General features: G+C 46.5%; 1 protein-coding gene across 5 annotated transcripts in view; it reads left to right on the top strand.

The window, feature by feature from the left end:
* The window catches only part of stxbp5l (syntaxin binding protein 5L), a 124,529-nt gene that overhangs the window by 78,469 nt on the left and 33,560 nt on the right, over positions 1 to 12,500 (top strand). For all 5 annotated transcript variants that reach the window (XM_056579798.1, XM_056579796.1, XM_056579797.1 and 2 more), the window contains exons 9-17: positions 1,165 to 1,240; positions 4,129 to 4,283; positions 5,928 to 6,000; positions 7,549 to 7,696; positions 8,109 to 8,176; positions 8,942 to 8,982; positions 9,711 to 9,925; positions 10,401 to 10,561; positions 11,634 to 11,759. In XM_056579798.1, the coding sequence (XP_056435773.1) occupies positions 1,165 to 1,240; positions 4,129 to 4,283; positions 5,928 to 6,000; positions 7,549 to 7,696; positions 8,109 to 8,176; positions 8,942 to 8,982; positions 9,711 to 9,925; positions 10,401 to 10,561; positions 11,634 to 11,759 (1,063 nt within the window). The remainder of the gene's footprint in view (positions 1 to 1,164; positions 1,241 to 4,128; positions 4,284 to 5,927; positions 6,001 to 7,548; positions 7,697 to 8,108; positions 8,177 to 8,941; positions 8,983 to 9,710; positions 9,926 to 10,400; positions 10,562 to 11,633; positions 11,760 to 12,500) is intronic.

Raw genomic sequence — 12,500 nt, 5'->3', positions numbered from 1 at the left:
GGCGCTGCCACAACAGAGCACCTGCACTGCAGTGGATGTGGATAGGCTTGTAATGCATGGAGACTAATCTGCCTCACAGAGGGCTGTGTCAGGATGCGCCTGACGACAAAGGAGATCAGGGTTTGGTTTTTGTGTCGGGGGACTGAGAGGAGTTGCTGAGTCGACACACAGCCATTGTCTGTGCGCTAGTAAAACGTACATGATTCAGGTAAACTGGAATATTGAATCGAATACGATGTGTTTTGTGCCAGCTCTCGGTTCATAAAAGCAGCTTTTACCTGCAAGGAAAAGCTCTGCTAGATATTGCTTTCAGACATCTGACACATATATATATGTATGTATATATATAAATGTATTTTTTTGTTTGGATTGACTGCAGGTACAACCTTAAAGTATCCCACATAGCTCAGTATGGCTATTTCTCTGGCAGCAATCACAACAGCCTGGTTTCCCCAAAGATGTAAATGTCAACATCAGCATATCTCTTTATTGCCACGATTCGCCTACCACAAGATGTGCAGTAGCCCACACTAATCAACCAAAGGTTTGAGGAATCCACGCGGATATTTCACAAGCGATTGAGGATACCGCTGCCGGGGAAACTAATTAGGGGAATTACCCTGATGCTTGATATGGAGACATGATACAGAACTCAATTAGTTGTTCCTCTTTTTAATGGTGAAAGCTGGACGAAAAACATGAAGGATGAAACATTTTATTGGAATGACTTATCTTTTGTTAGCCCTATTTATTTCCCCGCACATAAAAATACACTTTTGATTGATAGTCAATTTGCTTTCCCTCTAACAGATCAAAAAGCAAATTGTTAAAAAATAAAATGCTTTTCTAAATGTGGTGTCATATTTGCAACGTGAACCTCCACTGTTCCAGCACTTAGTTTTTCGGTTACTCTAAGAACTGAAATACTCTTTTCTCAAATTTACATTTTCAATGGGGTTTTCAACAATCAATCTTCTGGAAAAATATTGTGACATTAAATGCAGGCAATGTTGATTGTGTTGTAACAGGAGGAATCACATTAAGCAGCCTTTGCACACTTTATTTTGGTAAACCTAACGTAAGAAAAGTGGTCTATTCTGTATCTCAGGAAATCAAGCGGGCATTGAGATTCCTAGAATTTATGTTTTTCTGTCTTGAATGCAGGAAAGATACAGAAAGACGGGAGGAAGGAGTCGTGTAAACCGATCCTCAAGGTGGAGTACAAGACTTCAAGGAACAGGTAAATAACAACTTTGATCATATGCATCTTCCTCCTCATTACATGTTAACATCCCGGATCTGGAACCTTACGTCAAGATCAAAGCATTTGAGCAACACGACTTTGTGGGTATAACCGAATGCCTCTCTCGGTTCACCTTTCTCTATACTCACCTGTCTCTCTGTACTCACCTGTCTCTCTATCCTCACCTGTCGCTCTGCACTCACCTGTCTGTTTTATACTAACCTGTATCTCTGTACTCACCTGAGAAAACAGAAAGGGTACAAAAGACTTGCATTTGATCAAACTAGACCTTTAGGAAACCACTTGGCATAAGTCCCTCATCGTGAAATGCCGCGATGAGCCGTGTGCTAAAGGCATGCTAGCCTCTGCTCCGGATTCTTGAATTTCATTGAATCGGAAATGCCTTCCAATTCACGGGAGCTCCATTCTTCACAAAGACATCAAAGTAATCCTCTTCGTGGTTGCCAGGCTATAGTGGATGAGCGCGTCCGATCTTAAGTATCATTTCTGGCTGACGTATTGTTTTGCACTATCACAAACGTTTTACATTTTGCAGAAGTCCCCTCAACGGTAGAAGTTAACGGGCCTGGATAGCACATGGTTAGCCCCTCATCGCTGTCAGCAGAAAAACATTTCGAGGACATCTTTTATGTGGCCTCGGTTCAATGGTTTAAGAATAAAGGAATTTTAATGTACCTCCGTCTAGAAAGCTAAAATAATAGTGGCTCTCCCTCTCCTCGGGTATCAGAAAGAAAGATCGAAAAAAAGATAAAATATTAGAGAGGAGAATGAAGAGGGAATTGTCAAATGCCCGTGGGTGGCTCCATTGTTCTCAATTGTTGTAATGTGTTAAATTCTTTAAAAATGTAATGTGCTGTTTTTAAATCGTGATTTACTGCTGCGTGAATTGTATTGTTTTTTAATGTGTCCCTGCCAAGGGAGCCCAGAAGAAAAGAAGCCATTAAGCTTACCCCGGCTAAACTGCTGTATTGTAGTGCACAGTAAAACAGAGGGTCACAAACGGGGCGAACTGATTTCCGTTGCTGAGGTGTAGCAGGAGCAGCACTCACTCCCGACCTCTCTCGTCTCCAGCTTCCACCGGGCCCCACCTGCAGCTAGACGTAGACTGGGACTGACTGTTGATGTCAGCGCGTTCAGGTTCACTGCTGTCGTCCGTCCGTCCGTCCCCCCCCCCCCCAGCAACCCTTTTGCTCTCGATCACGCGAGGCAGGGCTGATGCCGGTGATTCCTCATGTATCTTCCTGTCCCCTCTACGACTATAGAGACTCCTAGAGCTCCTCTGAGTGGTGTCTGTTGAGATGAAGCCTCCTTCATTGTTTTTTTTATTCCAGCACATGCAATAATGGTGGCCGAGAGAGCTAGGAGGGATGTCTCTGTTTCAGGGCCTCGAGGTTTTCAATTAAAAGTGAGGAACAGGAAACTGCTGGTTTAATAACGCGCTACGCGGGGTCTACGGCTCGGCGCGGAGATTAAACGAGACCGAGCGGAATTATTACAAAATATTATCCGTGGTGTAGCGCTGAAATTGGTGCTCTTTGTCCCGTGTTCTCGATCGTTTTGAGATGTAATACGTATTGGCAGGATTTACCGGCGGCATTTTCTCGTGGCCCAGCATGCCTTGTGCTGTTGGGTATAATCCCGCTTTGCCCCTCATGAAACAGTTGGAAGATTGGAGGAGATGTTCCTAACCCACATTTTCTCTGACTCACAGAAACTCTATTTTGAATTCAATGGAAAAATGCCCCGAATTTCTGAAATTCAACCCTAAATCGTCTTGGGTTTGGAACCGTAGGATTGATCCATTATGAATCACCACCAAGCCTTTTCAAATACTTTCTAAACCTATACAGAACTTCATTTTGAGGTGGACATGACCGAACCCTTAGCATTGCTGCGGCTTCACCCTGACACCAAAAGCTTTTCACACGCTGCTGTCTTTATCATGGGGGACAATCAAAGAGACACAGACAGACCGTGACATGCTCTGCCTCCCTCAATCTGCCACACTGCCACAACTCAAGCCATCGTGGTTGGAAAAAAAAGATGGGGAAAATAAATAAGACAGATAATCATAATAACATCCAATTCCTCCAAGCCCAGTGGCCTTCAGTATGCAGTCTGCAATCATTTTCCTATGCCAAACATAATCGCTCTCGTTGAAGGCAGAAAACTTTCACCCTTCACACTTTTATACACAGAGGTACACAGAGTATTTGAGAGGTAGCGTCAGACGCAAGTCCTTGAGCGATGGGGGCATTAGAGATGAAAAGATACCGTGCTCAGATGGCCTTGCCCTCTCAGAGCTGATTACGCATTACGGTCTTTGGATAGAGATGACGATCAATGATTGTATGAGGGCTGCGGTTTTAACTCCTTCCATCCGCAAACAAGACTTGGGAGCTCAGAGTTGTGTTTGGGGAAGTCGTTATTGAATAGATTCGGATCTAGATTGTTTGGAACTAAGATGAAGCTACCTGGATGTATATACACCTGATGTGTGTCTCTCTCTCTCCCTTTTCTCTCTCCTCCTCTCTACCTCTCTGTCTCTGTCTTTGTCACTCTCTCTCTCTCTCTCTCTCACTCTCACTCTCACTCTCACTCTCTCTCTCTGTTATGAAATATATCATTATAAAAACTAATTTGTTTTTGGAGGCAATCTCTTTGTCATAAACAATCACATTAAATAACCACCTGTACTGTTTGGGTTTGAGTATCAGAAGAAATGTAAGCACATTGAGAGAGTTGGATATTTTTTTAATAAAGTGGTATTAAAAACCGAATCTCTTTCTCCCTCCCTGTCTCTATGCCCCTCCCCCTGCCTGTCTCTATGCCCCTCCCCCCCCCCCCCCCCCCTACCCCAGCAGCGAGCCCTTTGTCATCTTCTCGGGGGGGCTCTCGTACGACAAGGCGGGCCGCCGGCCCACGCTGACCATCATGCACGGCAAGGCCATCACCGTGCTGGAGATGGACCACCCCATCGTGGAGTTCATGGTGCTCTGCGAGACCCCGTACAACAACGGTGCGTGCTCAGAGCTGCTCAGGGCTCCCGTCCTGGACTGTGTGGGGGGGGGGGGGGATAAGCTATTTTCTCGGTCGTTCGGTCGGTCCATCGGGGGGGGGGGGGGGGGGTCGGCGAGGTTCTAGGGTGACGCTGCCCGCTGAGTTGTATCAGAGGGTAGTCGAGGGAGCGTTATGGGGGTGTGAAGGTCTGCTGTTATGCTATCATGGGTGGAGACTGGAGAACTGAGAAAGGAATGGATGGAAGGCGAACTGAATGGGGTGTAGATAAGGGTATGGGTTCTTGACTTTGACTCTGCTCAGCGAGTACAGGCTCAGAGCTCTGAGGTCTACGCCACACTCTTTTTATCTCTCTCTCTCTCTTTCTCGCTCTGTCTCTCTTTATGTCTCCATGTATATTTCCCTATATCTCTCTCTCTCTCTGTCTCTCTCTCTCTCTCTCTCTCTCTCTCTCTCTCTCTCTCTCTCTGTCTCTCTCTCTCTGTCTCTCTCTCTCTCTCTCTCTGTCTCTCTGTCTCTCTCTCTCTCTCTCTCTCTCTCTCTCTCTCTCTCTCTCTCTCTCTCTCTCTCTCTCTCCCTTTCGTCAGAAAAGACGCTGGTTAGCACTGTGACATTACCTAACCAGACCTCATGTCTCGCGCCTGAGAATAGCTTTTGCCGGGTTCATTAATTCTTGCTTGCCCCATCCTTTCCAGCTCTCTCTCTCTCTCTGTCTCTCTCTCTCTCTCTCTCTCTCTGTCTCTCTCTCTCTCTCTCTCTCTCTCTCTCTCTCTCTCTCTCTCTCTCTCTCTCTCTCTCTCTCTCTCTCTCTCTCTCTCTCTCTCTCTCTCTCTCTCTCTCTCTCTCGGGACGTCACAAAGAAAGCTGAAAGAAAGTTTAAATCTGGTTGTTTCTTTTTGTATTGTATTTCATTGTGGTTCATAATGGTCGATTCCAACTGATGATAAGAATCAAACAATAATTTGGTATCCTGTACAGAAAGGGGACATATTATAAAGATAACTTTCCAGTTATAACATAATCTTAAGCCGTTTACTTTTATAATACTTTTTATTTAGTCTATAGTCAGTGTAGATCCACTGTGTATCAACAAAGTCTAGACACACAGAACATACACTGAATCTACACCGTGTATCTCCACAGTCTAGATACACTGTAGAACAAAACAGCTATGGGCTGGAACTGAATCTTCTTCTTTCCATCAACTCCTGACCCAGTTGTGAGAGCACCACAGTTGCCACAGTAGGGAGGCAATTTCTGTTTTGCTGCTGACAACCGCAAAGGATAACTACAGCCCACGCTACAGAAACACCCACAGCTGAAGACGGCATTGTTAGGTTCGAAATGTCCGGCAAAAAGCTTGGCGCGTGTGTACGTAGACGCCGCTGATGAGTACTGCTGGGGTAGCAGGGTCATGTAGGGGGGTCCCATTTTACAGGGGAAGATTTCAACCACTTCCCCTTGTAAGGAGCGGCAAGTAGAAAAGTGAGAGGCAATCGAAAAAGAGGGGGATGGGGTAAAAGTAAGAAATGGGAAAGGGCCTGACTCTCTCACTCTCTGATTCTCTCTCCTCCTCTCTCTCGTTGACTTTCTCACTCTCTCACTCTCACTCTCTCTCACTCTTATTTAATGTGATTTCTCACAGAGGTCCAGGAGCCATATGCAGTCGTTGTGCTTTTGGAGAAGGACTTCATCGTGGTAGACCTAACGCAGAGCAAGTATGTGCAGGTGCACACACACACACACACGCACACGCACACGCACACATACGCACACGCACTCGCACTTATCACACACACACACACACGTTCCAAACACTCTGGCTCCCTGGCTCATTTGGCAGCAGGGTGAGAAGGAGAAGGTGAACAATCTGCTGGCGTCTGTGGCACGGCGTCACAGAGGCCTTCAGAGTCGGATGTATTGGCCATTATTTTGGCCACAGTATGAGACCTCAAAGGAGAGCCAAAGCCATACAGCCACTCCACTGAGGCTTCGTGGCAGGACCAACACAGGTGTTGCTCATTTCAGTAATTAAGGGTGTGATGTTTTTATGTACCAGGGCACGGGTAGAAGACTAAACAAGTGAAGGCATCACACATTGACCACGGACCATGTTAACGTAACAGATCCGTAATCAGTGCTATGAGCGGCAGATGTGTTTTTCGCACTATGATACCTCTGTCCATTCAGTCAGGTCCGAAGGGAATGACTGGAGAGGGGTAAGGCGCGGGATGCAATCCAACTCAATACGTTGCATTGTATTGTGAACACTGGTTGGACTGGGTTGTCCTCGATTTCATCCTCTTGGCCAATGCCATCTGTGCTGACCCACAGGGTATTGCTAATGTGGTTGGTGATTGGCTCATATTCAGGGCCATGTGTTTCAATTGGTTCCGGCTCAAGTACATTTGTTTAAGCCAATCAGAAACACTTAAAGCAGGCCCCGTGGTTTGAGGAATTCACTTGAATAATAGTTAAGCAGGCCATTCATTAATTGACAATACTAGGAGCAGACTTCACGTGAAGTAGATGTTCTTCTTACACCAAAACATATATGGCATGGGGGTGGGGTAAACATTGCCGCAGCAACGACACCCTCCAAATCCCTGTAGATGTAAGTAACGCCTGAATGAAGACGGATGAAAAGGCCTCGTGTGTCTTTGCCTTCCGCGGTAAATGGCCTGTAGGCACGATTCTTATTTATGATTTATCAGCAAATTAGCCTTTAAATACCATTCTGCCCTTAGTTATATTCGTTTTTTTGGGGGACATTTGAAGTCTTATCCATACGACACAGGTGTACTTCTTGAGGCTATTCATCTTCTCTTTGGCTCCTTGCAGGCCACAGACGTCAACAGTTGGCCTTTGAAAACATTTCTCTTTCTCGGGTACAGATGTGTAGGTGTTCCAAACTTTCTCCAAATGTGCGTGAGTCACGATGAGAAATCAATCTGAAAGGTGTCCTACTCGGGTTGCCAAACGTTTTCCATCCCTGGTCTCCAGTATTCTTCCATGACACATTTACAGGTTACAGGTTCCTCTGCGTTTAGACATTTCCCATTGCAACGATGCAATGTTCACTCCAATATCCCTGCAATGGAAAGAAGAAAAAAGTACCTCCTGTGTCCTGGTTTTCTGCCTTACTTTTGAAGTTATCCTTACCTTTTTGTGCTTCTACCGTTTAGGTAACAATATGATGTAAGTTCTCTCTCTAGCTCTATACATCTCACTATATTTGCATTTCTCTTTCTCTTTCTCTATTTCAGCTTCCCCATCTTTGAGAACCCGTACCCCATGGACATCCATGAGTCTCCCGTCACCTGTACGGCCTATTTTGCAGACTGCCCTCCAGACATCATTCCAATCCTGTACTCCATAGGTGCCAAACACAAAAAGACGGGCTTCAGCCAGAAGGTAGGCAGAGGGTTGTCCCACCGAGACCTCTTTCTTTGTCCGGTGCGCGAGTCTGAAGGATTACCCCAGCTTTTGATTTACAAAAACAGGCGTAGGTGTATTTTTTCGGTGCTCAGTTTCATCGCTATTTGGCATAGCACTGAAGCTACCTGATTAGTGTCAGGACAGCAGAGGGTTTATGGGTTTGGGTGTCATCACGGTTCATTGTCCTCGGGGATAATAACGGGCGGACCAAGGCTATTGACAACGGCGTCCTATCGCAATCTGTATTTTCCTAAATACAATGGATGCTCTGTGCTCATCTAATCACATCATCCAATACTGCGGCGTATTCAAGCCAACGGGATGGTTGGATGCATGTGCCTTGGACTATGTGCGACAATCAGAGCAATTCTGTCTGTGACTACAACAGGAGTGGCCAATCACTGGAGGGACCTGGAACGTCGGCTCTCAGACGTACCCAGAGATCATCATCACAGGGTGAGTTCACTATAGACATGGCATGGTAAGCTATTATAGATATATAGCTAGCATAAGGTGTTGTTATAGATTGGTTTCTGTTCGTTCAGGCATGGATTATGCAGTTGGGTGTTGGGTGAATTATAGGAAACCATTTGTCCAAATTTGTCTTTTGTTGAATTTTTTTATGGAAAAAAATGTATTTCCTAGTCTGAGTAAGAACCATTTGTCACATCACAATTGGCTCTGACTTTGGCACTGTCTGAGGAAAGCAGATCTGTGAGCGAATATTGTATTTGTATTTCAGGCAAGGCCAAATCCTAGGCAAACAATAAGCCACGATTGAACTGGCGAGCCAAATATTGAATTTCTTTCTTTTTTGAGTAAGGTGCATGCGGCGATTCATGAATAATACAAGTGTTTAGGTCTCCTTTCTTTGACTGTTTAGTCATGCCTCCTTTGTATTGTGGATGAGTTCCTCAACTCCTTTATGAAGTTTACTTGTAGTTTACTGTACTGTGTGATGCTCTTCATTTGTCAAACTTAACTGTTAAAGTACAGTTAACTTCTCTTTTATCCATCGCTTTTCTTCGCTAAGTGCGTTCATCTGGATGGCTAATCACATGACCTTGCCTTTTTCTACAAAACAGATGAAAATGTTGTGCTGCTTAAAATAAACCTCTCTCTGTCTCTCAATCTGTCTCTCTGTCTCTCTTTCTCTCTCTTTCTCTCTATGTCTCTCTGTCTCTCTCTCTCTCTCTCTCTCTCTCTCTCCCTCTCTCTCAGACATGCTGACGGGTCGATAAAGTTTTGGGATGCGTCTGCAAGTAGGTCTACTGTAGTTTTCATCGGTACACACCGACACTTTCCTAATTGCCAATTACAAAAGCACAGTCCGGTGGCACAGGCACGCTCTCCTTTGGGATCCTTGGGGCCACTTCCAATGCTAATAGCGATTCAAAGTTCATATTTTACCACTGAAAGTCGACACCTGTGTCTTTTATAGCCATGTTGACGCTGAGCCAACCTGGCGGCGTCGGCTCTGGTTTGCTTCACACACATAATTATGTAAAGGGGGAACGTCTCCATGATCTGATTTAGCTCCAAATTAAGTTAAGCCGGGATCCAGAGGGAGCGAGGGCTTATGGTATGCAAGCAGCCGCCCGGCGAGCCACTGGGGTGTGTCATCAACTCAAACGCTGTGAAACAACCATGCAAGCGTAAGGACTGCAAAGGCTTAGTTGTGGTTCCACGTTGACGCAACGCAAGGGGGATAACGTTACATCGTTGCGGACCCTCCTTTTTCGTCCATCGCAAGGGCCTGACGTGCGCTTCGCAAAAACCTTTGCGTCGAGGCGACGTAGCAGCAAGGGCTGTGATTGGTCCGAATGTAAACCCCGACGTAAGCCAGACGCAGAACCAAAACAAAATCAAGCGACTGCCTGATCTTTGATTGTGTCGACGTGGAACCATAACGAAGCCTTAAGCGTAGTCACACACAGGCCCCGTCGACACACACGTCAGAGTATGGCTCTTCCTCCGTCCTGCCCCGCAGTCACGTTGCAGATGCTCTACAAGTTGAAGACCTCCAAGGTGTTCGAGAAGCCCAAGCCCGGGGAGGTGCGGGGGGGCGACCTGGTGGAGGAGGACCCCTACGCCGTGCAGATGGTTAGCTGGTGTCCCCAGAGCCGCATCTTCTGCGTGGTGGGCATCTCCGCCCACATCATCCTTTACCGCTTCAGCAAGTATGAAGCCAACACGCCCATCGTGGTGAGTGGAGCCCAGAGTACTTGGAGTTCTGATGTCGCCTCGTGTTTGGAGCTCGACCCAAAAAAGGAAATGTAATATTTTGTGTGACAGAGCAAAGCACGCAGAGTGTGAATGTACCGTGGCAGTACTTTCTGTTTCCCTTCGTATCGGTCTTCTAATTAGGACATTAAAATCCCAAAACACAAATTTGGAGTGTGTTTCAACACAGACACTCGCTAGGTTTGAATAGACTTTGTACTATTTGCGATGCCGATATTAAGCTTTTATCAGAAGCCACTCACTGTAATTTGAGTTTCGTGTTTACAAGGATGAGGCATCTCGCTTACGTCACTTCAGTTCGAAACCCAGGACCTTTTTGGCCGGTACTCGAACAAATTTCCCATCCCCACTCCAGCGTTCTACCCCCTGTTCTGTGCCCTAACTCAAACGCCACACTCACAAGTCTGTCTTTGGCTCGTACCCCCTCCCCCCTCAGTCCTTGGAGGTGCGTCTGCAGTGCGACACGGAGGAGGTCCTGTCCCCCTCGGAGACGGAGAACCAGCCTTGTTCCCCTGAGCCCGGCTCCCACTCCCCGGTCCAAGCCAGCCCAGGGAGCGGAGCCTCCGAGGGGGTCAAGGACAGCATCCCCTGCCTGAAGTAAGGAACCCATTCCACGCCTCGTCCCTAACCTCTTTACTTCTTCGCTTGGTAGGACGTAGCGCTGTAGGTCTTTGGATCTCTCTTGGTAGGACATAGCACTGTAGGTCTTTGGATCTCTCTTGGTAGGACATAGCGCTGTAGGTCTTTGGATCTCTCTTGGTAGGACATAGCGCTGTAGGTCTTTTGATCTCTCTTGGTAGGACATAGCTCTGTAGGTCTGTGATCTCTTGGTAGGACATAGCGCTGTAGGTCTGTGATCTCTTGGTAGGACATAGCGCTGTAGGTCTGTGGTCTCTCTTGGTAGGACATAGCGCTGTAGGTCTGTGATCTCTTGGTAGGACATAGCGCTGTAGGTCTGTGGTCTCTTGGTAGGACGTAGCGCTGTAGGTCTGTGATCTCTTGGTAGGACGTAGCGCTTTAGGTCTTTGGATCTCTCTTGGTAGGACATAGCGCTGTAGGACTGTGATCGCTTGGTAGGACGTAGCGCTGTAGGTCTGTGGTCTCTTGGTAGGACGTAGCGCTGTAGGTCTGTGATCTCTTGGTAGGACGTAGCGCTTTAGGTCTTTGGATCTCTCTTGGTAGGACATAGCGCTGTAGGACTGTGATCGCTTGGTAGGACGTAGAGCTGTAGGTCTTTGGATCTCTCTTGGTAGGAGGTAGCGCTCTAGGTCTGTGATCTCTCTTCAAGAGTTACAGGAATGTCACTTGGCAGAATAACTATTTGATGGATGATCTGGAGCATTTCCAGCTTAGCCTAAATTAGATTGTATTCCCTTTCACAGTTAACAACCTCCTTGTAGGTACCATCAATACATTTATAAATAGATATTGAGTACTTTTGGGGTACGTGGTTTTTTTGGGGTACGAGTGTCAGTGGTGAAACCAGTGTGTTGTGCACCTGTGTGAGTCTCTCTCTCTCTCTCTCTCTCTCTCTCTCTCTCTCCCTCTCTCTCCGCTCTCTCTCTCTCTCTCTCTCTCTCTCTCTCTCTCCTCTCTCTCTCTCTCTCTCTCTCTCTCTCTCTCTCTCTCTCTCCCTCTCCCCCGCTCTCTCTCTCTCTCTCTCTCTCAGGGTGAAGGAGCGTCCGGTACGGGTGCCTCCAGGGTACCAGGCTGAGCTGGTGGTCCAGCTGCTCTGGGTGGATGGGGAGCCTCCCGGTCAGATTACCAGTCTGGACATCAACTCTGCTTACGGCCTGTAAGTCAGACTCCTCCACTCTCTCTGTGCCATCAAAGCTGCTTGTGGAAAAGAGTTTTCTCGACGCACATGGTTGTTGTTACAAAGCATATTTTTACTTAAAACAAATAGCACAACCGTCGAGTCACTTGCACAGCCTCCCTCCAGTCTAAAACTCTGGCCCTCTTAAGGAGCACCAGAATGGGTGTGGGTCAATTAGCCTATGAGCCACAGCTGCAGACTATTACGGCTGACAGCCAGACAGGAATATGTGCATCTTTTAAAACATGATTTAAAACAGTGAAGATGCCCTTCACATCTTCACACTGCTGTAGGTAAAATTAAGAGCTATTGCCATTGTGTGTCATTTGTTAGAAATGACAGAGACATCCATCAGTGAGATGTGCCTAGAGAATACCTGTTTCGATTTCACTGCATGCCTGCCTCTGTATGAGCAAATTGATGGTTTTGTATTCCGGTACACAAATCAGGGAATCAGGGAATCTATGCCCGGATTGGTTTAGGGAATCCACATTGACTGTAAATCACAGATGATTGAGTGCAAGACTTCTCAATAGCTGAGAAACATAGGGAGTGAGGGAGAAAAGAAGGAGAATATTTTAGTTGTTTAGTTAAAACATCTGGCTCACTTCTACTATGTTATGCTCTCTAACTTTACAATTCCTGAATCTTACCTACAGCACTTATACCTTAGGGTGTAATCCAATCATCCATCCACCAGCCACCCACACATAGGACCTC

Source organism: Gadus chalcogrammus, chromosome 20 (assembly GCF_026213295.1).
Source record: "Gadus chalcogrammus isolate NIFS_2021 chromosome 20, NIFS_Gcha_1.0, whole genome shotgun sequence".
Classification (NCBI taxonomy): domain Eukaryota; kingdom Metazoa; phylum Chordata; class Actinopteri; order Gadiformes; family Gadidae; genus Gadus; species Gadus chalcogrammus.
Note: the sequence above shows the minus strand (reverse complement) of the source record. Positions and strands in the feature narration are given on the sequence as shown.